At 51.1% G+C, this 23,968-nt stretch overlaps 2 protein-coding genes across 2 annotated transcripts in view; one reads left to right on the plus strand and one right to left on the minus strand.

The window, feature by feature from the left end:
• The window catches only part of MYO1D (myosin ID), a 431,366-nt gene extending 415,174 nt beyond the window's left edge, over window positions 1-16,192 (plus strand). Inside the window, exon 21 of the mRNA XM_042780479.1 lies at window positions 16,036-16,192. Coding sequence (XP_042636413.1) covers window positions 16,036-16,192 — 157 coding nt within the window. The remainder of the gene's footprint in view (window positions 1-16,035) is intronic.
• Window positions 16,193-22,513: 6,321 nt separating this feature from the next.
• CDK5R1 (cyclin dependent kinase 5 regulatory subunit 1) lies at window positions 22,514-23,437 on the minus strand. The gene has a single exon (XM_007937329.2). The coding sequence runs from the start codon at window positions 23,435-23,437 to the stop codon at window positions 22,514-22,516; it is 924 nt and encodes a 307-aa protein (XP_007935520.1).
• Window positions 23,438-23,968: the final 531 nt, after the last annotated feature.

Genomic DNA, 23,968 nt, shown 5'->3' on the forward strand with positions numbered 1-23,968 from the left:
TCCCCCACTGGGAGCTCTGGTGACGTGGTACCTAAGCCATTTGACTGCTAACCAGAAAGCTGGTGGTTCAAACCCACCAGCCACTCCTTGGAAGGAAGATTGGGCAGTCTACTTCCCTAGTGATACTGCCTCAGAAACCCAAGGAGGGGTCACTATGAGTCAGATCCGACTCAACGGCAGTGAGTTTGGTTTTTTGGGAGAAGAACAATTCAGAAAAGGAGGGTGAGAATGGTTGTACAACTTGAAGAATGTAATCAAGGTCACTGAATTGTATATGTAGAAATGGTTGGATTGGGGTATGTTCTGCTGTGTCTGTTTGCAACGACAAAAAATAAAAAATAAAGAATCTTTAAGGGCCATAGCCTATAAATAACCCTAACTTCCATACATGTTACTTAAGCCCAGTCTGCCTGACTGGTCTGCTGTCCTATCACATTCTCCCAAACAAACTTGAATCTGAATTCCACCCCTACCCTGGCCATGTGGGAACGTGTCAGTGTCTCAGTTCAAGCTTCTAGCTACCTGAAAGGCTGCCCCCACTCATCTGTTCATCCAAGTCTTCACCTTCACAGGGCAGTTTCTTGCCCCCCGTCTATAGGATTTTGGAGATCCCTGGGCTGGGGAGATCTGGACAGGCTTCATGGAGGAAGGACAGTTAGAATTGATGGACGTTAAAGGAAGAAGATAAACTAGCTGGCCTGCGTGGGTCTCTGACAGCACCAGCACTCTGTGCTCACTTGGCTCACCAGCCTGTTGCATGGCTCTGTCTTTGGCCATGGCTGCAGGGAGCAGTGTGAGGAAGAGAAATCAAGTCACGTTCTGGATCAGGGTGCTGAGAGACTGGTTTATTCAGATGGCGTGTCTGTGTGTCAGAACCACAGGCACACAGCCCAAGAAGCGGTGCCCTTGCCTGCCCTCGCAGAGAGTAGATAGAAGTCCTTCCTGTCTGTGTGGCGCTGGGCCCTGCCCACCACCCTGCGCTGTCTTCTTCGCACACTGTTTAGACCTTTGGCGGTGCTGACTAATGTGCCTGTATGGCAGCTGTTTGCTGGCAGGTCTGTCTCCCTCCCTAGACAGACTGGGAGCGTCTTGAAACTGGAGGCTGTTTTTTTTATCTTTGCATCCCAGAGCCTCACACTCAGATGTTTAGTGTAGAACATGTTTCAAGACAATACCTAGGAATTCCCGTGATATGGCAAAACTTCTTAGTTCCCAGTCCCGTTCAAGAAATGCTGTTCTATGTAACCCTGAATCCAGTGACAAGAATTCATCTTCTTTACGCATTCTGCTGAGTCCTTTTCTTCTTCTGTTGGTTCTTAGTGTGTGTGTGTGTGTGTAGGTGTTAACTCCAGTGTTCATTGTCGGCATGGACTGGGGTCCTGTAGGTCCTCTGTACAGTGAGCTCCCCCGCCCCACCAGTGCTTTTTGGTGATGGTAAGTCAAACAAACACATATATGAAGGTCCGAAGGTTCTGCCAAACCACTCAACAGCATCTGTTGTAACGTGCGGTCATGGTTCAAGTTAGATTCCGTCTTATTTAGCACCTTCATTAGTGATGTGAAGAGAAAGTAAACAATTGATGTTCACAGATGGTGCTAACTTTGGAGATGCTGTTAACAGATGTGCCAGGAGAGAAGTAGAAATGTAAGCAGGAAACACAAAGGTTTTTTTGTTGTTGTTGTTGTTGTTGTTTTTGTTTTTAAAAAGCCACCAACAGCAAAGGAGAAAAATCTCTAACAGATTTTATTTTATAAAGCCCTAAAGACATTACAGCAAAAAGCACCCAAAGACTGAGAAGTTAAAGGGAGAGAGGAAAAGAAGAAATAAGAGGCTTTAAGAGTACAGGGAACAGAGGAAAGGTTACTAATAGCTGTCAAAGGGCTTGGAAGCCAGCGAGCCCAGTCCCCTCCTGTTAGGACCAGGAGGTGAGGGGAGGGGCAGTCTGGGGCATCCCCTGAGGGCCCAGGCCGCTGCCTGAGAGGCAGCTGTGCTCAGGCTGCTGGCCCATTTGTTTTGTGGTAGGATTTTTGTTGGGTTTGGTGGTGTTTTGTTTCGTTTTATTGCTTCTGGTTTTTTTGTTTTGTTTTTTGTCTTGCCTCATTTTTGAGGGAGCTGTGGGTATAGTTTTGTTCTTTTTGTTGGGTTTTGAAAGGTTTCATTATCCCTTGTATAAAGTATTCATTTGGACATTTTGGGAGGAACAAAGGAATACAGCCTTTAAAGAGTCCAGATTCCAACATGTAAAGCAGCATGGCACACGGCCATCACCTCTGTCCCTGAGGTGCGTGGAGGGGAAACATCGCAGAGCCACGCGGCTCGCCGTGGCCAGGTCCTCATGGTGAGTGCAGCCAGGCCTCCCCCAGCACAGCAAGGCAGCTGAGGCACCAAGAACAGGGGCCTTTTGATGACAAAAACAGAAACCAAAAGTCTCCATGGGGAAGCAGTCCTCCTAGGGGACTCCCTCTGGAAAGTCAAGACACTCTGGGGAATAAAAGACAAACTCTCTGAACGTCAGGAAATCACCTTTTTTGAAAGCCCTGGAATCATCCATGCCTGTAAATAGCAGTGTCTTCTCTGGCCAAGTGAAAGCCAAGGACTGAAAAGGGCACACATACAATTTTTAACAAAAATGTATTTGTATGTACATATATATTCCTATTCATTACACAGAATGGCTTGATACAGCCTCGGCTCTGCTAGCCATTGTCTTGTGTTGAAGTCAGCACCCCCTGCTGCTTTGTTCATCCTGTTCTCTTTCGCTTTTTAGTTCATTCTTTCCATAGACACAAGGGCTAATCACCCTGCTGCTATCTGAAAGGTTGGCAACTCGAATCCACCCACCAGCTCCAAAGTTCTGAGGAAGAAAGACCTAGTCATCTACTTCAATCTGTTTTCTGTGAAGATCGCGGCCCAGACAACCCCACGGAGCAGTTTTATTCTGTAACGCATGGATGGGGTCACTGTGAGTCAGAATCTACACCACAGCACCTGTAACAAAGACAGACATTTCGGGAACATCTGTTTCGTGCCATTCAGTGCCCTATGAGCTCTTGATTACCCATTGCTGTTTAATCGATCCCTGCTCCTAGCCACCCTATAGGACAGAGTGAAACTGCCCCATAGGGTTTGCAAGGCTGTAATCTTTGCAGAAACGACTGCCACATTGATTGGTAGGTTCAAACCATGCCAAGCGCTTAACCACTACACCACCATAGCCCCTTCAGCTCTTGGTACCAAAAACCAAACCAAACTCACTGCCATCAAGTTGATTCCAATTCATAGCAACGCCCATTCGGTTTCCAAGGATGTAAATCTTTATGGAAGCAGACCACCCTGTCTTTCTTCCATGGAGTGGCTGGTAGGGTCTAACCACCAAGCTTTCAGTTAGCAGCTGAGCACTTAACCACTGTGCCACCGTGGCCCATTGAGCTCTTGATAAGGGGATGAAAAATGCTCAGCTAACCACTGTGCTCAGAAGCACACAGTAAATAGGGAAAGCGGTGAGCAATCATATTCTAATGACTATTTTAATGGATGCATGGAGGTTAAGACTTGGACTCTGGCCCTCGTTTGCCTGGGTTCAAATCCTGGCTCTACTATGTAACCTTCTTGGGCAGATCTCTGCCTCTCTGGGTCTCATTTCCTCTTCTGAAAATGGAGTGTACCTCCTGCTGTTATAAGGATGTCATGCATTGCTAGTTACAAAGCACTTAGTAAGTACTCTCTGCTTTTTAGCTATTACTATTTTATTTTATTTTATTTAACCCCTATTTTTATTGCATTATAGTCAGAAGATAGTTTCTATCTGATACCAATTCTTACGTGGTTACTGAGCTTTCTTGTACGGTCTCGTACCTAGTCTATGTGTTCTTTAAAAGAATTGTTGAGTATAATGAATATGAATATGAATAAACTCGATGGCAAACAACAACAACACATATACATACACACACACATACACATGATCAAGTTTATTGTTCAAATCTATGTTCTTTGAATATTTTTGTCTGCTGATATATAAATTTTTGAGAAAGATATGTCAAGCTCTTTGACTGATTGTGGACTTGTCATTATCTTCTTACAGATCTTTTATACACACATCACACAAATACATTAATTTTTATTTTCTAGAGAGTTTCTTTCTGGTGAACAACCCCTTCATAGAGAAAATAATTATCTAATGAGCTCTTTCCCCAGCCATGCTTTTCCTCAGCTTCCTTTTGATTAATATTTGCCACGTATGTCTGGCTCCAGCCCTTGTTTCTCTCTGTCATTCTGATGGACATGCTTCTCTTACAAATAGCATATACAGTAGCTTCATTTTTAAATAAATCTGAGAAATCTCATTCAAACAGGGGTCTACCCCTCTAGGTTTATTGTGATTGTTTATCTGTTTAAGCTTGTTTGTTCCATATTAGTTTATGCTTTCTTACTCCCATGTTCCTTCATTGCTTCTTTGGTTCCCATTTCCTACCTTCCGTTAGATGGATCGGTTTCTTTCCCCTTCCTTCTCCTGCTTTGAAAGTTGTACTTACAGTATGTTGTTGTTGTTATGTGCCATCGAGTCGGACCCGACTCATAGCCACCCCTCCTTGGGTTTCCGAGGCAGTATCACTATGGAAGTAGATTGCCCCATCTTCCTTCCGAGGAGTGGCTGGTGGGTTTGAACCACCAGCCTTCTGGTTAGCAGTCAGGTGCCTTAGGCACTACACTACCAGAGCTCCCACTTGCGGAATAGTGCTCTCATTTACTGGCTTGTTTATCTGTGTTTCAAGTTGGTGTATACCTTAAGGAGAAGTAAAGTTAATCAGTCTCTTCCTGTCCTCCCAAGCGGGACAAGGACTTTTGAACAATTTTCTCAGGACTACCACACCATCTTCCTTGTTGTTGCTATCTAGGATTTTAGCTTAAGGTTGTCTTAAACCTCGAAAGTTAGTCATATTTATTATTGTTGTTTATAAACTCACTGCCGTAGAGTCAGATCCAACTCACAGCGACGCCTCCTTAGGTTTCCAAGGCAGTATCACTACGGAAGTAGATTGCCCAGTCTTCCTTCCAAGGAGTGGCTGGTGGGTCTGAACTACCAGCCTTCTGGTTAGCAGTCACATGCTTTAGGCACTATACCACCAGAGCTCCCATTGTTGCTTATAGTTAATACTTATTTAGACTTACCTCCGTGTGGGCCTGTTTACTTGCTCCTCATCGCATCGTGTGCTTCACTCTTCCCTTCTGGAGTCGGTATCTCTCCTGATGACGTCCTGCAGTAGTTCATTAGATGAGAGCTGAGACTGGTAGCTCTTTCAGCCCTGGGTGAGAAAGCTTTGTTTGTCCTCACTCTCAAGAGATAGGTTAGGCAAAGATTCATGGAAACAATTAGTCCTAGCGACTGTTACGCCATGCAGTCCACAGCCTATATGACTGTGAGACCAGAAGAACTAGGTGGTGCCCAGAGAAAGGAGAGACAGGCACTGCTGTAGGGTGAGTGCCACTGTCAACCACTCAGAAGGGGATCTTTGTAGGAGATCTTGGATGGAAAAGGAGAACAACGTGGAACAAAACTCAAAATCATTTGGGGAAAAAAAGGGGTGACCAAGTCTGACAGAGCCTGGTGGAACCACTGAGATTATGGCCTCTAGCTGCCCTTCAGGTCTGGAACTGATCCCACACCTGTGGCTTCCAGCCAAACAAAAGACAGGCATATGAGTTGAACATTTACCTGAGGTAGATACACTCCTTGGGAGAACAATCATGGGAGAAAGAAGGTCTACTTATGCGTAGGGAGATAGCTCAGGGGGCAGGAGTGCATGGAGGTATGGACACAGGGAAGAGGTAGCCATCGGGAGGAAGGGGGAGGGGAGCTGTTGCATTGTGGTAAATTGTGGTCAATGTCATGATGTAAATCTTTATGGAAGGAGACCACCCTGTCTTTCTTCCATGGAGTGAGTGGCTGTTGGTGGGCAATGTCATGAGACAAAGTGTATATGAACTGTTGTATGGAAAATGAATTTGCTCTGTAAACTTTCACCCAAATCACAATTAAAAAAAAAAAAAAAAAAAGAGAGATAGGTTAGGTATGGGTTCTAGGTTGACAGTTCTGTTCCTTTAGCCTTTTGAAGAGTCTATATTTTTCATTTTCTTCTCACAATTATGGAGAATGCTGACTGTTCCTTTGCAAGTCATGTGACTTTTCTCTCTGGCTTCTCTTAATGGTCTTCTCTTTGCCTTTTGTGATCTGCAATAGATTTGCTTCCAGGAGATCAAGAGAGAAGAAAGCTTGAGGTTTTCATTTTTCACTAAAAGACTAATTGCTTGCTTACTTCTTTGCTTTATTTCCACCCAGAGGTTTCTTGCTACTTTGCCAGGCTAGAAGGCAGACTTCTGGTGGCCTTCCCATAGAATGGGCAGCCTACAGAAGGCCTCGCCCTAGTTCCCTCCCACGTGGCCAGGTACGAACCCTGCTCAGGCCAGCACCTGCCTGGCCCTCCTTGACACCACCTGGACTTTCCCATGGTGGCTTCACATCCCCTCCTTCCTTCTGGCACCTGGAGATTATCCTTTCTTTTCTTTTACCTCCACTTTGATTTTAAACATTCTTTCTGTGCGGTCTTACTTGGCATTTCTAGATGCTTATAATCTTGTCAGCTCTGTCCATGCTATTGGAACCACCACAGTGGAGTTACCTGCTTGGTGCTATAAGATAACAGAGGATACAGACAAACACTCAGTGCAGCCTGGGGGTGGGGATGGGGGCAGACGTTCTAGAAAGCTCTAGGGAATGACGGGAGGGATTTTAGCAGGGGAGTGACATGATCTTTTTGTACCTTTAAAAGCTCTCTCTGATGACGCGTGGAGGATATATTTGGAGTGGGGCATGGGGCAGACTGGAGGCAGGCACATGAGTCAGGACGCTATGGCTCTCCCCAAAACCCACTACCATTAAGTCAATCCCACTCCTAGCAACTCTATAGGACAACAGAGTAGCACTGCCCTGTAGGGTTTCCAAAGCTATGGCAATAACCAGGGCAAAAGGGATGAGGTTCTGGGCTAAGGCAGTAGCAAAGAAGAGAGTTTTCAAAAGTGAAATCAGTAGAACTTAGTGATTCGACATGGGCAATGGAGGGAGAAGGAGGGGTCGGACTGACTGCTGGATTCCTAGCATCTGTGGTTGGGTGGATAATGGTACCACTCACTGAGACAGGCTCAACCAGGGGAGCAAAGCAATTTTGGAGAAGGGGCCAAGAAGAGGATCTCAGTGTGGGACACAGGAAGACTCAGCCGTCTGTGGAACATCAGGGGATTTGTCTAATAGGATATGTGTTGGGACCGCATGCTAGGACACTCTGATTGGGTAATTGTCCATCATTGAAAGCACGAGGCTGGGGGATACCACTGTGGGAAACACATGCAACGGCAAGGAAAACCAAACCAAACCCGGTGCCATCAAGTCAGAGCCGACTCATAGCGACCCCTCCTTGGGTTTCCAAGGCAGTATCACTACACAAGTAGATTGCCCGATCTTCCTTCCAAGGAGTGGCTGGTGGGTTTGAACCACCAGCCTCCTGGTTAGCAGTCAAATGCCTTAGACAGTATGCCACCAGAGCTCCCAATGGAAAGGAAAGGCTGAAGATAAAAACAATATTTAGGAGTGAAAAACAAAAATGACTCCCGTAGAATTCCTACTTATTCTTTTTTTCTGAGAACCTTTTTCTTTTATTGTGGTAAACATATATGTATAAAACAAAACACCACTGTAACGGTTTCTTACACATACAGTTCAGTGACATGAATTACATTCATCATGTTGTTCAGCCATCACTATTATCCGTTTCCACCTACTTATTCTTGAGGTGTCAGTCTGATGTCCCCTCCTCCAGGAAGCCCACCACCAAGGTTAGGGAGCCTCCACTGTGCGCCGTGCATTCTGGGCTTCTGGCACTATGTCCCCCAACTAGAACGTGCATGCTTTGAGCTCAGGGCCTGTGTCCTGCTTATTCTGTGTCCCCTGTAGAACACAGTAGGTGCTCGGTAACTGGCCGAGGAGAGTTCAGACAGGCAGAGGAGTGAGGGATGGGGACATGGTGAGGAGAGAGCTGTGGGGCCAGGGTGGCCAGGGCGAGAGGAGAGTCAGACACTGCTGTAGGGTGAGGACCGCCCTTGTCCTGCGTCTGGCAGCCAGGTCAGTTCAGTGCTTGGAGGCAGAAGCCAGGCCGCATGGGGCCTCAGGACACACTGGCTGCCAAGAGCACCTGGACATGACCCGGCTGTTTCAGTGAAAAAAAAAAAAAGATGTTGCATTTTCTGAATAAAAATGGCTTCTCCCCACCCCTCACCAGCTGCAAACCCAAGCCCAAAAAAGAACTCCGTAGCTCAGGAAGTGCCATGATACCACTCTCAGGAGTGTGTAGCCTTTGAGTCAGTCTGGCATTAGAAGTGACTTTTTTTTTGGTTAAAGGGCCCATTTGACTCCACCAAAAACAGAAGTAGCATTTCTTAAAGGAGGATTTTGAAAGAGATGTGCTCCATGGTTTGACATCGTCAGAGGCCTTGCTTCTGGGAGGAAGTGAAACACAAGGTAAACAACTGCAGACCTAGGCCCGCCACACCGACCAGGAGCCACCGTCCTCAGAGTGAGCCAAAGGACACGTGTGTCCCAGAGATGGCCAGGGCTGCCACAGGATAGACCCTGGGGCTGGTCACGGAACACTCAGACCATTTGTCTTCATTTTGAAGAACATTTTTTTACTACCTGTGTGTGCTCAGTGCAAAGCGGGCTTCCTCTTGCCACATCCTGTGGCCAGACATGAGAGGACCTGACATTTCGCCTTGCAATGTCCTCAGCAACTCCTTGCCACAACCGCAAAGAATACTTTTTGTCTTTCTTTTTTATTGTGGTAAATATGTATGTAACAAAACATTTGCCATTTCAGCATCCTTCATACGTACAGTTCAGTGGCATGAACTGTGTTCTTCATGTTGTCCAATCATTATACATTCCAGATTTTTCCATCACCCTTAACAGAAGCTCCAGAGCTCTGACGTGTAGTGCGTAAGGCATCTGACTGGTAACCAGAAAGCTGGTGGTTCAAACCCACCAGCCACTCCTCGGACTGGGCAATGTACTTCCGTAGTGATACCACCTCGGAAACCCAAGGAGGGGTTCCTATGAGTTGGAGCCAACTCCACGGCAGTGAATTTTTGAGTAACAGAAGCTCAGTGTCTCAGAAACAATGAGTCTCCCTTTCCCCTCCCTCTGGGCCACACCTGGTAACCACGAATAAACTTAGGTCTTAATACACTGTCCTCTTCTAGGTATTTCATGTAAGTCGGCGTACAATATTTGTCCTTTTGTGACTGAGTTATGTCACTCAGCATGGTGTTTTCAAGGTTCATCCATACAGTAGCATGTATCAGGGCTTCATTTCTCTTTATGACTGACTAATAACCCATTGTACATACATACCACACTTTCTTTGTTCATTCTCTGTTGATGGTTGTTTGGTTTGTTTCCACCCTTTTGGCTGTTGTTAATAATGCCGCAGTGAACCTTGGTATACAGTTATCTGCGTTTCTGCTTGCCGTTCTTTTGGGGTAGGTACCTAGGAGTGGAATTGCTGGATTGTATGGTAAGTCTCTGTTAAACTTCCAAAGAATACTTTCACCAATCTACAGGTCTACACCAAATGCCCCCTGCACTTCATTTCCATTCTGTTTCCTCTTTGAAGTGCCCTTTCTACAACCAGGAGCCCTACCATCCCAATAGGAAAAGCCGTCAAGAAGCGAAAGCAGCTTATTTCATTTCCTGAGGTTTCCTCAAGTCCTCTGTCTAACGCATTTAGGGTAGGCCACTGATCTGAGCCCCTAATCCCAGCTGAGCCAAGGCTGCCTGGGGCCTCTTGGGTCATGCCTTCTCAGCCAGCTTCCATTGAGAGCCCTGGACTGCCTGGCTGACCGGGGTCTCCAGGAGGAGACACTTTCTGGGCTGAGTCGGCTGCTGGACAGATTCCACGTTTCCCCGCTGTGTGCAGGGTCTGTAAGTACAGGACAGCACAAGGACCACGTTGGTCCCTCACATTGATCGAGTCTTCAATTTACCCAGGGAGGTCTCTTAAGAGCAGAGCACAGGAGTCTAAAGGAGAAAGGAAGGAAGGAATTTGATAAAGGCATTTGCCTTCAGTGATGGTTTGGAACAGATGAAACAAGATGAAAGTCCCCAAATTCCACAGTGTGCTGAGCCATTAAATCTTGTAACAGAAGACGGGGAGTAATTAAAAAAAAAAAAAAAAAAAAAAACCCAACCTCCCTCCCCATGCAGTCAACCCCTACTAACAGCTGTCACTTGGCTTGGCACTCCATCAGAGCGAGAGACCCAGCCTCCATCTATAAAATCTGCTTTCTTTTTGTTAAAAAATAAGAAAGGAACTTTGGCCCCCAAAAATTTACTGAAATATGACGACACTCAAGGAAGAGAAAAGTCTCTCATTCCAGGTGTGTCTGCTCTGCCCGCCGCCCAGGCTCCAGGACAAGCTGGGGCCCCATGCTAGTCCCAAATCATTGTGGTTGAACTTGAAATGGAAAAGAAACATGGTTTGAGGGCAAGTTGTTCTTTCTCCTTTAGGTTAATCTGTATTTCCTTTTATTATGACACAATACGTGCAAGCATAGCATTTACCATTTGTGGAACTCAGTGCAACCATCAGGTGCAACCATCAACACCATCTAGTTCCAGAATGTTTTCATCAGCCCAAAAGGAAACTCTGTACATATTAAGCAGTCACTCCCCATTGCCCATTCCCCCAGCCCTGAAAGCCACTCATTTGCATTCTGTCTCTGAATTTCCTAGTCTGGATGTTTCATATAAATGGAGTCATGCAACATGTGGCCTCTTGTGGCTGACTCATTTCACTCAGCATGATGTTTGCAAGGTTTCTCCGTGTTTAGCATGTATCAGAACTCCATTCCTTTTCATGGCTGAGTAGTATTCCACTGTATGAATATAGCACATTTTGTCCATTCATGAATTGATGGATGTTTGTTGTTTGCACCCTTTGGCTATTGTAGATAATGCTGCTATTGATTCATTCTTAGGTGAGTTTGTTTTTGGAATCCCTGTTTTTGAATTTTGGGAGTAGATAGCCAGGAGTGACATTGTGGCGTCATACAGTAATTCTGTTTGAGAAGTCATCAAGCTCAATCCACATTTTCTTCTTTGCTATCTGTCGATGGCAGTGTGGGTGGTACCAGCCAAGATATCACTCAGCCTAACTCTTCAGACCAGAGGCTGGTTCTTCTTCCTGCCCTCCTTTTCTGTTATAAACTCCACACATATAGCCACTCAATGCCCACACCCCACGACAGCCCCACCCAGACTGGCTGGGAATCAGGGCAGGGCCGCTCAGGGCTGTGCCAAGGAGAGAAGCAAAAGCCAAGCATGTCCTCAGCGTAAAGGGACCATCCAGGATGTCTCTCTAAGGAGCAGGACCTCCCAACCAGAACCCTCCTGTTTACAGGCTGTCTGGTGACTTTCCTTGGCAAGGAACTTCTTGGACAAGGCTGCAGCCCTAACAGGGTCCTAAACCATCAGGCATGTCTGCTGCTTCCGCACACTGAGGCCACAGACAGTTCTAGAAGTTGATGATTTCTTGTTGCTGGGAGTAAGCAGTTTGCAAAGTGAATGAACTGAGGCCTGCAGTCAACTGACTCCAAAAGCCTGGAACAAGTAGTGCCATGTGGGGTGCTGTGTTTGAACCCCTGCAGGACCCCCACCCCTGGCCCCAGGAACCTGCATTCTAGATGTGGAGAATGGTGTTCCATTATAATGTCTAGAATCTAAATAGAGTGTTAGAGGCTACCCCTCAGGATGTAAGACATTCAGGAAGGGGATATTCAAAACAAACATTCACTTGGCTTTATAAAGTGTACCAATGTGTGTAAAGACATAAGCTTGATGCAGGAACAGTAGCTTTCCTCAGCCATCTTTGTTGGTGGTTCTTAACAGGTAACTGAGGAAACTCAAAAACTCACTGCCCATGAGTCAGATCCGACTCATAGTGACCCCTCCTCGGGTTTCCATGGCGATATCATTTCTGGAGGTAGATTGCCCGATCCTCCTCCTGATGAGTGGCTGGTAGGTTTGAACCACCAGCCTTCTGGTTAGCAGTCAGATGCCTTAGGCATTACTCCACTGGAGCTCCTAGGTGACTGAGGAAGGAGTGAAAATTCCTTCTGTAAAGCAAAGTGTGTCCCCCACACATACAGTGCCACACCATTTTCAAAATGCTTCCATGTGCCTTGCCCACTGACTGTAAGCCCCATGAGGGCAGGGAGCTGTCCGTGGCTCAGGAGAAGACACTCTTTCTTGGGCCACAACTTCATTTCTGTATTTCCAGTGCCTGGGCAGGGCCTAGTATGGAGCTAGCCCTCATACTCGGAGGGGCATGTGACTAGAACGTGGATGGATAAAGTCACTCGTTCCGTTTACCTTCACTTATAAAGTGGGCAGAGAATGTATTTAACATGCCCACCTGACAGTTGAAGTAGACTCAGGGAGGTTTCAGTGACTGGTACACAGTCACTAAGCCAGTCAGCTGGCAGAGCCAGGACTAGAATCCAGATCCCCCTTCAGCCCTAAGGCCCTCACTCTTGTTCTGAGAACTCAAAGGAATCAGGAGAGCTCCGGCTGGGATCTTAGAAGGCTGAGCCAGAACCCTGGAGGAGAGAGGGGGCCACTCCAGAGGCTGCCTTTTCTTTCCTAAAGTACCTTATTTCACTAGGGAGTGTTGTTTGGGGATGGGCAGTGATGTTTGTGGCAGACCACCGTCCAGAATCCGGGGGGGGGGGCAGGTCACCATAACACGGGCCAGGAGAAGAGTTGGCAAGGCAGTCAACCAGTGCAGTTTCCAGGCCAGGGAAGCCCTGGGATTCACCCAGTGCCTCCCCTGCCCTCCTGCTGGGCTGGGGCCCCTCACCTCTGGGAGGGGGGTTTTGTAGGGACCTTTACTCCCAGACATTCACCCTAGAAACACCTGGGCTGGACCTGTGGTGTGGAAGGTTGGAAAGCCAGCATCGTGCAGAGGAAAGAGAAGCTACCAACTGCCTCCCAAAAAAGGGAGGAGAATAGTGTGTGGGACCAGTGGCAGGGGGCTGAGCAGCCCAGCAGGGACTGGTTAAAGCCAAGGTAGAAGGGGACCCACAGTGGCTCCATGTCCACCATGCAGAAGAGCCCAAAGGCCCTACTCCTTTGCTTGCCACCTTGTCACCTACTTACTACTCAAGAGTGAACCAACCATTCACTTCAGTGGAGTGGTGGCCTCACAGTCGGAATGGATTTGCCTGTGTGTTACCTTCTTGCATCTTCCAGAAACATGACTGGGCTCTCGGCTCTGCTGGCTGCTCCCTGAGGGGGCTGCTTCTCCTCCTCCCCGTCTCCTGCTTCCTCCGCCCTCCCCAGCCAGCATGTGCTCCACCCTGAGTGACTGAGTTAAAAAGGAGACGGACTGAGGTCCTCAGCCCAGCCCAGGATGGGGAGAAGGCTCCACAGTGGTTCTTGGCCTCTGAGCTTATCCTGCAAACCCCAGGGGCCCATTTTCAAAGTGCACTTGGCACCCTTGTTACCCTGGGGTGCCATTTTCTAAATCTTGCTCCTTTTACTTTCCAACCAGCCTGCACCCCTGCATCAAGTCTGCAGGGCAGACACTACAGAGAGCCCAGAAGGACAGAAGGGCAGAGTCATGACAGGGAAATTCTTGGCTAGACCACCCTAGAGACACTGCATGGCTGAGCCCAGGGCAAGTGCAGGCCAGCCCCATGCCTGGGGAGGGGTTGGGTCCAGAGACGCTGATGAAAGTAGCATGTCCTGCATTGTATCTTTCTCTCTCTGTTTTTTTCCAAGTTGGCTTGGAGTATGGCTCTTGTAGAGCCCATCCCATAAGGCTCTGAGTTAGAGGTGTTCTGAGTACCCACCATGGATACATACAGGGTGGGCAGGGGCAGATCGAAGAAGTAGGAGAAAGTACATCTACTCAGAGAAAGATGTACCCAAAAGAGAGGGCGGGTGAGGGCCAGCAGTGTCAAAGGAGACAGGGGACGACTCTAGGGAGGCTACCACAGGACCGAGCGCAGCAGGGACAGACCCACAGGCTGGGCCAGGTAGACAAGGGAGGCAGGGAGTGCCCCAGCTCAGGAATCAGCGGAAGGCGCGTGCTCCCCAGCATGGAGCCAGACCTGGAGGCCTCGCTGGCCGAAGGCAGGGGGGCATGTGAGGTCCAGGGGCCCCTACCCAGAGCCCACAGTCCAGGCCTGGCATCTGCCCTGCAGGGCCACCCAGCTCTCAGCACGATGGAGAAGCCTCTGCGCCAGCGCATCTGACGGCTCTGTTGTTGCTGTGTCCAAGCCCAGGTTTGAGCTGCAGCTGACGAGACATTAAGTCTTAGACATTAAGTCCACAAGTGATAACCATGTGTCTTTTCCTTTGTCCATTTCTGGCCTCTACTAATGTATAATGAGAAAGCAGGTGGGACATGGGTGTGAGAAGGGCTCCTAAGAACACTTCCAGTTACCTCAAACGTTTGGGCCTGTGGTGAGACGTGCCCCGAGCCTCCTCAGACAACCCGCCCTGGGTGGGCTGCTTGAGCAAAGCTAGTGTTCTCAGCCCATGGCCCCTCAGCAGTGTGTGCTGCCCGCAGGGATGCTAGCTCACCAGGAGGAGGAAAAGGACCCTCAGAATCAGACCGCCCTGGCCAACCATGCTTACTTAGAAAGCTCCTCACGTTGCCATGGGCCCATTGCTCACAAGTCCCGGCCCCAGCCTTGGCCTTCCTCTGCCAGGGTGATCACCACAGCTCAGCACCAGCTGTCCAACGCTGAGAGCAACATCTGTGAGACCAGGAGCATACTCAAAGGGGACCAGCCGTCTCCACCCAAATGCCACTCTAACAGTAAAGAAGGGACATTGGGCATGTGGTGCAAGGCCAGCCAGTCCCAACTGGAGGCTGCTAGGCCACCAGTCCCTTCTCCTTTTGCCCTCCTACCTCAGAGACAGCTGACAAGACATAAAACCAAGGTGCAGCATGGTTGTGCGAGCAAACATTAGGTGCCAGCCTATTTCAACAAGCTCCGCAGCATTTAAAATAATAAGCACCTTCCTGAGCGTATTCAGTGTGGGTGTGAGGCGAGAAGGAAGGGACTATTTTTACTCTGAGCAGGCCCAGCATGGCCACACAACGCAGGCCTCCCTCTGGCCAGGAGGAGACATGGCTCCCAAGGACAGGGAAATGTGATGTCCTACCGCAGAGAGCTTTAAAGGGGATTCGAAAACGGAAGCCCTGCCGACCTTTCCCTGTCCCACAGCAGACAGTGGTGGGTGGGTGGGTGGTGCTCCATGGCAGAACCGAGAAGTGCCTTCCGGGGCCTTCGGGGAATTAGATCTGATTCTAGCAGCCAGACCTTGTGACCAGCAGAGGTGAACTGGCCAGGAAATGTACAGGAAGACATTTCTCTCATCAGGGCACGTCTGTGTGGTGGGGAAGGAGAACTCCATTTATCGTGGGATGGAGAGCCTCAGAGGGCTCCCTGTTGCAATCAAAGATGACCAATAGAGTCTCAGTTGTCAATCAGAACCCCCCCCCACACACACACACACACCCCCTGCTCAGTGACAAGCCAGCTGCTAACATCTAAAAGCCAAGTGACTCCATCGTCAGCCTCAACCAGAGACCTGGTGGTTATGGTTCAAACCGCATCTCCCGGCTGTGGTCCAGGTCAACACACTGGCGTCCTCTGAAGCTGAACGGTAGGCCCGGCACCTCCACTTCGCTTTCCTTCCAGTTGAGGCTCCAGCCCAGCACCAGCCTTTCTTTGCCTTGCCCCTTCTCTGGGTTCTTCCAAGCCCTCCTTGGACAGACGTCACCGAGGCCTGGGACCCAGCAGCCCGTGGGAGCCTGGCAAAGGGTAGGGGCCCAGGGGCCACCAGGGAAATCCACCTCCTCCTCAAGTTGCCTGCTAACCATCTGCCTGGCCTCTTTTTCTGTTTCCTCCAGTGAGAAGCGCCACCTTCAAGTCAACGTCACCAACCCCGTGCAGTGCAGCCTGCACGGCAAGAAGTGCACTGTCTCCGTGGAGACACGGCTCAACCAGCCCCAGCCTGACTTCACCAAGAACCGCTCGGGCTTTGTCCTCAGTGTGCCAGGGAACTAAGCGCCCACCCCCGGGGGGCCCAGAAGGGAGCTGGAGGTGGCGAAGCCCAGGCACAACGGCCCGTGGGCAGCAGCCCTCACCCGCCCCCAGGACCACTCGGCTTGCTCAGCACCGCAGGGTCCAGTCTAATTCTTGCTAACGCCTTCCTAGAAATCAGTTCTCCGGTCCATGCTTGGGGAGGGGCCCATCTCTGCTTCTTGACAGCCTCTCCCCCTGTAAGGTTCCTTTCTGGCCTTGGTCTCCATCTTCCTCTGTCCTGACTGTCCACTGTCCCCACTCAAGAAACCAAAGACCGTGGTGCCCTGCCACAGATCCCCGAGCTGGCGTCCACAGCACACCTCAGTTCAGGAGCAAGGAGATGATTTCTTCAGTCGACTCAGGCCTCCCTGGTACGGCCAAGTCAGCTCGGTGCACCTGGAACCAATGGCCAGCTGCTGATCCCTGGAAAGGCAATGGGGAGCCCAGGATGCCGTTTCCCAGCCAAAGATGTGTTTCCCTAAGGGGGTTTGGGGAGATTGAGTGGAAAGGAGCCTAGCCCTGTGCCTCTTCCCATAAGGCTGTCACAGCCCCATACCAGGGGCTCAGCCATCAGGACCGGCTCAGGGCTCCGCAGCAGCCTCCCTGGCCCGGAGCAGCCAGCCGACGCCTCCGGGTGAGCAGGTTCACCTGTGGAGCCCGGCCCCTCAGCCTTGCCTAGCTGAGATTCTGTCCTTCCCAGAGCCTGCCCCAGGGGACTCTCCCCCATTCCCAGGGTCCCCAGCCCAGGCCACCGACCTCTTCCCAGGTGGAGAACACGCATGGGGATGCACCAAGGATCATCAGAGTTAACCACACAGCCTGCCTCCGTGGTTGTCTTACACTGATTTTTGCAGTTTGCAGGGCTGCTAATCAGCCATTGTCCGTGCTGTAACCACACTGTGTCAGGAATGCTAATAGGGAAGTAGGGTTGCAGGGCCGAGGGGAGCACGTGGGTTTGGAACCTTTCCTCGTTCAACACCTCTGTGTTTCATACTCCTTTTGAGAACTGTGACAAGGGCAAGAGGGACGTAACACAAGAACGGTGGGAGACAGCAGCGGAAGGCAGTGTGGGGTCCTGGTACTGCGGGCCAGGCCAGGACGCCCCCACCCGAGCCCGGAGCCCAGGCTGCTGGGCACCAGTACCTCACACCCAGAGGGCACTGCCGCCTTGCCACTTTCTGTCTGGCACAGAGCACACGTGCTTCAGAGGCCTTCCTAAGACCAGCGTCCTCCCCCAGACAGGGAAACACGCCCAGGTGTGAAGCTCCGAGCAGCCCAGGCCTCTGGCGAGGAGCCCTGGAGGGGGAGAGTGTCGGGACACCCTGTTCTGTAAGAGGGATCAGAAGCCTGGCAAGAATGTAAAACAGGGACGTACCCTAGAGTTTTCTTCACTTCCTGCCACAGACGCTGTCCTCCCCCCCCCCCCCAGTGCTCCCATCCTGACCCGGCAAAACGCATCAAGTGCCTGCGCGCACCCCCTCTGCCTAGCCCAGCACCTGTGTGGTCACCTGGTGGTCCCAGCCCACCCCACTCCTACCTCCCACTCCCCCCACTTCCAAGGGCTTGCAAACGTTTGCACTGTGCAATCTGCAACAAAGAATCCTGTCCGCCTGTCCTTAGGAACCCATTCTCATTCTTGAAGCTGGTCATCGCCATCCGAGGGGCCACCAGCCCCGATCAGCAATGCTCACAGTTTTGCCAATGACCTGTAGATGCTAGTGGACCCATCAAACTGGAACTTTACCTCTTTCTACTTATTTCCCCAAACTTGTTGCTTTTATGCTAGACACATGCAAATGTATGTTTTAAACACACCAAAACGGAACATGCCAAACGAGTTGCCTTTGCGGAAGCTGGAGGAGAGAGGAGGGCTTTGGGTTTGGACTCCCGCCTTCCCCGCCTTTCAGCCTTGCCTCTGGGCCCTCAGCGCCAGGTCCCAGCGGAGGGTGAGAGGACCAGGGACTGTCGAGCACTTTTTATAATGTACTACGAGCAGCGCAGCCGCAGTGTGTGGCGACAGACCGAAAAGGGATCAGGAATTTGGAGTGTGCAATCACAGTAATGACCCCGGGTGCAGAGGAGAAAGGAAGGGGACGCGGTGATCGTAGCAATGAAGTGTTTCCCTTGATTTAATTAAATGCAGTTTTATGGTTTGGTGCATATATTCTATTTTCCATTAAATTAACTTTATTTCTAAAGCATATTTTGATTTACCATCAAGAGCAATAAAGCTTTAAATCTTATTTTTAAAGGTGTTTTGCTTATCTGTAACTGAAAGACCTACAAGCGATGAGACTTCAGTGTGGTAAAGTCAACCGCATCCTAGAAGATGAAAAGGAGAAATAAGCACGAATAATTTTAAATTGAAGACAATTCGCTGGAGGCTTTTAAAGAAAAATATGAAATAGCAAGAGGGAAGCTGGGTGAGGAGGAATCAGAAGGGGGAAGGCAGCAGGAGTTAGATCCAAACACTTCCTCCTGCCACTTAAGAGTCCTGTCCTCTAGACCCTGGAAGCACACGGCTTGGTATCAGGGAGCATGCTCACTGGAATAAAAGCATGTTTGTATAAAGGCAAGGCCTAGGTTCCCAGCAGCACCTTGAGGAGAGGAGGTCTGAGTGAAAGCCCCCCCCCAGGCGGTTGGTTGCTTGGGGGTGGGTAGAGGAGATGGGGGTAGCAAGAGAATAAGAGAAAGGGATCAGGGAAAGTGCTGTCTCAGGCTGGGGAGGGGGCTACAGGGTGACAAGGCAGCCCTAGTACCTGGATGCCCTCTGGGTCTTCACTGTCAGAGGAAGAATGTACAGTGATGGCATTGACTCGGACCCAGGGAGCTGTCCTGAGAACGAGAACGGCCTTCCTGACTCTGCCTGAGCTACTTGTGCTCAGGGGAAGCCCTGAGGCTGGGGTGCGGGGTGTGAATGGGCTTCTGCGGCTGGCGGCCAGACTTCCCAGGAGGACCGCTCCACCCTGGCTACAAGTCCAGGGGCCAGAACGGTTGCTTATCGGAGAGTCTGAGGGCTGGATTTCCCTCTCAGAAACCTGCATGGAGGGAAACTGGCAAGAGTGGGTCACATGGACACCGTCGCCTCAGGGTGGCCTGGGAGCCTCTGGGCAGTGATCCCCGAGCAGAGCCAGCCCTGGGAGCACACAGGGGCAGCAGCCTTCAGGGCCAGGCCCCAACATACCAGGTGCGAGGCCCAGTGCCCCCGCGGGACCCTCTCCAGGCCATGCTATGCCTGACCTTGGCTACAGGGTCCCAGCCAGCCAGCTCTCAGTCAAGGGTGCCTTCCGTAAAGCAACTCCTGCCCCACCCCACCTGTGAGCAATTAAACCAGAGTTGACATAACCCGTGCTGCCTTCTAAATCACCTTAATGTGTTAATCCCTTTCCCTACAACCCTGTCCCTCTCCCCTCCCCCATAATACAAATCCAATTATGTTCTGAGCACATGAATCATTCATTAAAGCCCCCCCTCCCCACTTGGAAGCAACATGCCCACAGAGGTCGACGTAATGGATGGTCAGTGCATTTTATTTAATCCGCACGGTACAAAAATAAATAAAAATAAGGGAAGGGTAATTAAATTACAGCCAAACCGAGCTCCGTGACTTTGTCAGATTATAAACCACACATACTCACAAACACGCTATACATACATACAAAATGAGACAAATATAAATTAAAGTTAACAGTACCCACAGTTTGGTCAAAGAATAGCTACAGAAGAAATTGCACTATAAAACCAACATACGCCGCACGTGGATGAGCAGTCTCGGATACACAGCTATGAACAATTCCAAGTGGAAAAAAAATGGCACGTTTTCTTTTCATTGCAAGTTTAACACCTGTTGGAACAAAACTAAATCCTAGTAACTGCATGGAAAGAATATATCAACCCTTCAGCTTTACAAGAAAAAGAGAGAAACCAAGTCCTGAACGTTACTCCTGTGACGTGTTCTGTGCATGGGTGTCAATTTCACAGCCATCTGTTCGAAGGTTATTTTTCTTAAAACACAAAATGCTCCTGGCTTGCATGCACAATATCACTGTAAAAGCAACAATTAAAGAATAAAGGTTAGTTTTTTTCTATTTTTTCTTTTTATTGTTGTTCTCAAAGTAGTCTCAAAGCAGCACGTCCGATGGGTCCGTTGCTTGCACGCTGAAGTTATCAGTGGTTCCTTTACACAATACTGATGCCAGTGCAAGGGGAAGGAGGTGAACATGACAGGCTCCACAGGGGTGGAACCAGACAGCTGTCTGCCCTAGTCCTCAACCACTCCTGAAATTTGCACCTCCTCCAAAAAAACATTTTAAAAAAATAAATAAATACGGAGAGAGAGAAGGAAACAGACACAAAACTGGAATCCTGCAGATGCAACTTAACCACACAGGCTCAGGCCAGGTCCAGCCAGCCGAACGTGTGACGACAGTGCGCGAGGCACCACTTAACACTTGGCTTTCAAATCTCTCCCATCCATGCAGGCCTGGGGCCAGCTGCCCACACCAGCCTCCCACCTCCGTCACACGTGGCGGCAGGATCTGAACAGACAGGCTATGTGACAACTCCAGCAGAGAAGAGACGCTGTAGTCCCGTCTGCCAGCGGCCGCGGGTTTCCTCTCGCTCTGCATGGGATTGGGATTATCGCAGTCTTGGGAATGGCTCAGGTGGGCCTCTCGGCGGAGCTGGGGCAAATGCTCTCCTGGGCCCGGCAGGCCCTGGTCCCCATCACTGGGACACGTCCATGGGCTGGCAGGATCATCTTCTGCTCCATAGCTCTCCAGCCGGGCCTCAATTTCACAGCTTTTCCTTCCTTTATGAGAATTTCAGTAGTGCTTGTGCTGACATCAGCAGCCACGGAGAGACCCTAATCCTATATAAACGGCCCTCTGCCCCCCAGCCACGTTCCAGCACGCCACGAGTGGCGCTGGAAGAGCGCGATCTGGCTGGTGGCATCTTCACGTGGGCCTTTGTTCCCCAAAGCCAGAGTGATAGGCTGTGGAGGAAGACTGGCTCCCTTCTCTCAGCCCTCCCCCAAGTCCCAAGCCTCCAATCTGGGAAAAGGAGAAAGAAAATCTATAAAGTAACACATGGTGTGTTTTTACAGCCAGTGGGGTATGGTAGGAACCCAAACCAGCAGCTGCAAATGCTCAGTGGTCAAATCAGCAGGCTTCAAAAGCAGTCAGGAGTCACACTCCCAGCTTGTAACATCCCCGAGATGCAACGGTCCCACTGGGCCTTGAGGGCCAAGGCTTCGTCTCCAGAAGAAACGGAGCTGTTTGGAAACAGCTTTAAATGAAGAGGGACAGGGGCAGGGTGCGTCGTTACCACATCACCACCACCCCCAGCTCTGCAGGACCAATGCCATGTGAACCAGCCTGAAAGTGGCCTCAGCTCCAAGGTGGGCACCAGCTGAGTCTCAGGCAGGGCACTCCCCACCCCCTCGCTCACAAAGGCAGGCTCTGGCCAATGGGCACCTGCAAGCTGTCTGAGCATTTGACACAGGGTGACTAAGCTGCATTATTCGGATGAATAATTCACCCAAGGAAGGAGTCGTCCCCAGTTTTACCCCACCCCTTTAGCTGGGACCCAACATGAAATAACTTAATGAGTCAAACCAGCTCCTTAGCCAACACTAGCAACACCGCTGGGAGCAGTGGACAGGCAGGGCGGGGGGCAAGTTCCATTTCTCCACTAAAGGAAAGCCCTTCTCCCTACAAAAACAAAAAGAACAAACCAGGGCCGTGCATGGTCAACCCATAGGGCACTATCTGCACTAGACCGGCCTCCTCCACGGAAGATGTTACTCCACGGTGGCAGCCATCTGACCTCAACCCCACATGTGGCTCAGCCAGGCCGGCTGGCTTCCAGCAGCCTCTTAGAGAATGAACCACCCCAAACTGGAGCCAAAACAGGCCTCCAAACAGAAGCCCAGTTGGGCCCCCTAGCTCGCTGTCCACAGGCCCTTATCCAGCCCCATCAGGGGCAGCAGGCGGTGTGCCCACCCTGGCTCCCATCAGGGCACAGGCGGCAGAGGCGGGTCAGTCCTTCGAGTCCCCCAAAGTCAGAGCTCAGCAGCCTGCGTAGCTCTGAATACATCTGGGTTTTGCACAAAGTTCATGAGTTCAGAAGTGCCCAGAGTTCTTGACAGGGCTGGAAAAAAAAACAAACCTCAAGGAGAGAAGATGGAAGCGGGGATGCCCTTGGTGGCTTTGCTAGACACATACTGTACACAAAACTGGTCTGTTTAATATTAAACCTTTAAAAATGAATTAAATCCTTGAGCCATGATGCAGGCCACAGGGCTCACCGATCCAGCCCGAGGAGGAGCCTTTTCTTGTCCTCCTGGCCGCTTTCATTCTTCAGGTCTGAGAACACCTGTGTGAAGTAGTGTGGGTCGGCATTGATCTGCAGCATCTTGGAGCTCATGAGGTTGATGACTGAAAGGCAGCGGTCCCAAAAGGCCTCCTTGCAGCTCTCCACCAGGAAGGGCTTGAGCGGGTAGGAGATCTCATTGCCCATGTAGGAGTAGGAAAGGTACAGGCAGGTCAGCAGGACGGCCTGGAGCTCGTGATCCGAGCCCACCTCCGAGGAGATGACATCCCTGCAGAGCATGTACAGGAACACCACGTTGGCCGGTGTGATGAAGCCCTGGTCCTGCCAGCCCTGCAGGAGCAGCGAGCGGTCCACACTGCGCAGCCAGAGCACAGGGTCCGTCGGGGACAGGTGCTTCAGGCGGTAGCACCGGCGGCAAAGAAACTCACCCAGGCAGCGCAGCAGCTCGCTGGTGGATGCCTGGACGATGACCCGTTTGGGCGTCCCTGTGGAGGTGACAGCAGGGTGCGGGGCCTTCTTGACAGAGGAAGAGACCCCAGTCTGGGAGCCGGAGAGCTGGCTGGCGGGGGGTGCAGGTGGCTGGGCCGGTGGGGGATGGGCGAACGTGGACAGGTTGGCGCACGACAGGGACTTCTTCAGGTTCTCATTGTTCAGGTGCGTGATGTTGTTTTGGTAGCTGCTGTTGGGCTGCACCTTCTTGGAGTTCTTCTTCTTGGCCGACACGGCCACGATCCTCTTCCAGGGCAGCACTGAGATGATGGAGTGCCGCTTCAGGTTCTTGTCCTTGGCGTTCTTGCTGTTCTGCACCGCCGTGTAGTGGCCCACGGTGGCCGCGCCATCCTCAAACAGCGTGGCCTTTCGGTAGCTGGGGGACAGGGACAGCACCGTGCCCATGGTGCTGTTGCGCGCCGGGCGGGGGCCCGCGCCACTGCGCGCCCAGCCTGCCCGCTGGAGGGAGGGAGCGGCTCACCGAGACCACGGCGGCCCCGGGGAGGAGGCGGGGGCGCTCCCGGGGACGCGTGCTGCCCTTTTGGATCTGCGTGGAAAACAAGATGGTCTCAGCAGCAGGCGAGGCCCTGCGCCGCGCTCATCGCCCCCTTCTCACCGGCCCCCGCGGACCGAGCCTCCGGATCCGCGTGGGGACCCTGCCCCGGCTCTGCGCCCCCGCCCGCGCGCCGCATCCCCGCCGCCCTCACTGCAGCACACCACCCCCACCCCCGCTACTGCGGTCCGGATGCGCAGCCGGGAGGGGCGCGGGCAGAGGCCAGGGACCCGCGCCTCCAGCCCCCAAGCGGCCCGACCTCGGCCCTGGGTACCGGAGGCAGTGGGTGGATACGAAGCGCAGGCTTACCCGGCAGGCGGCGGCTTCTACGCTCCGCGCCCTCCGCAATGCGCAGCCGGGAGGGGCGCGGGCAGAGGCCAGGG

The sequence above is a fragment of the Orycteropus afer genome, unplaced genomic scaffold, assembly GCF_000298275.1.
Source record: "Orycteropus afer afer isolate SDZICR_OR568_19922 unplaced genomic scaffold, OryAfe1.0 scaffold00042, whole genome shotgun sequence".
Lineage (NCBI taxonomy): Eukaryota > Metazoa > Chordata > Mammalia > Tubulidentata > Orycteropodidae > Orycteropus > Orycteropus afer.

Excerpts from the sequence above, each read along its gene's own strand:
- CDK5R1 (XM_007937329.2), bottom strand. The coding sequence starts at position 23,437 with ATGGGCACGGTGCTGTCCCTGTCCCCCAGCTACCGAAAGGCCACGCTG.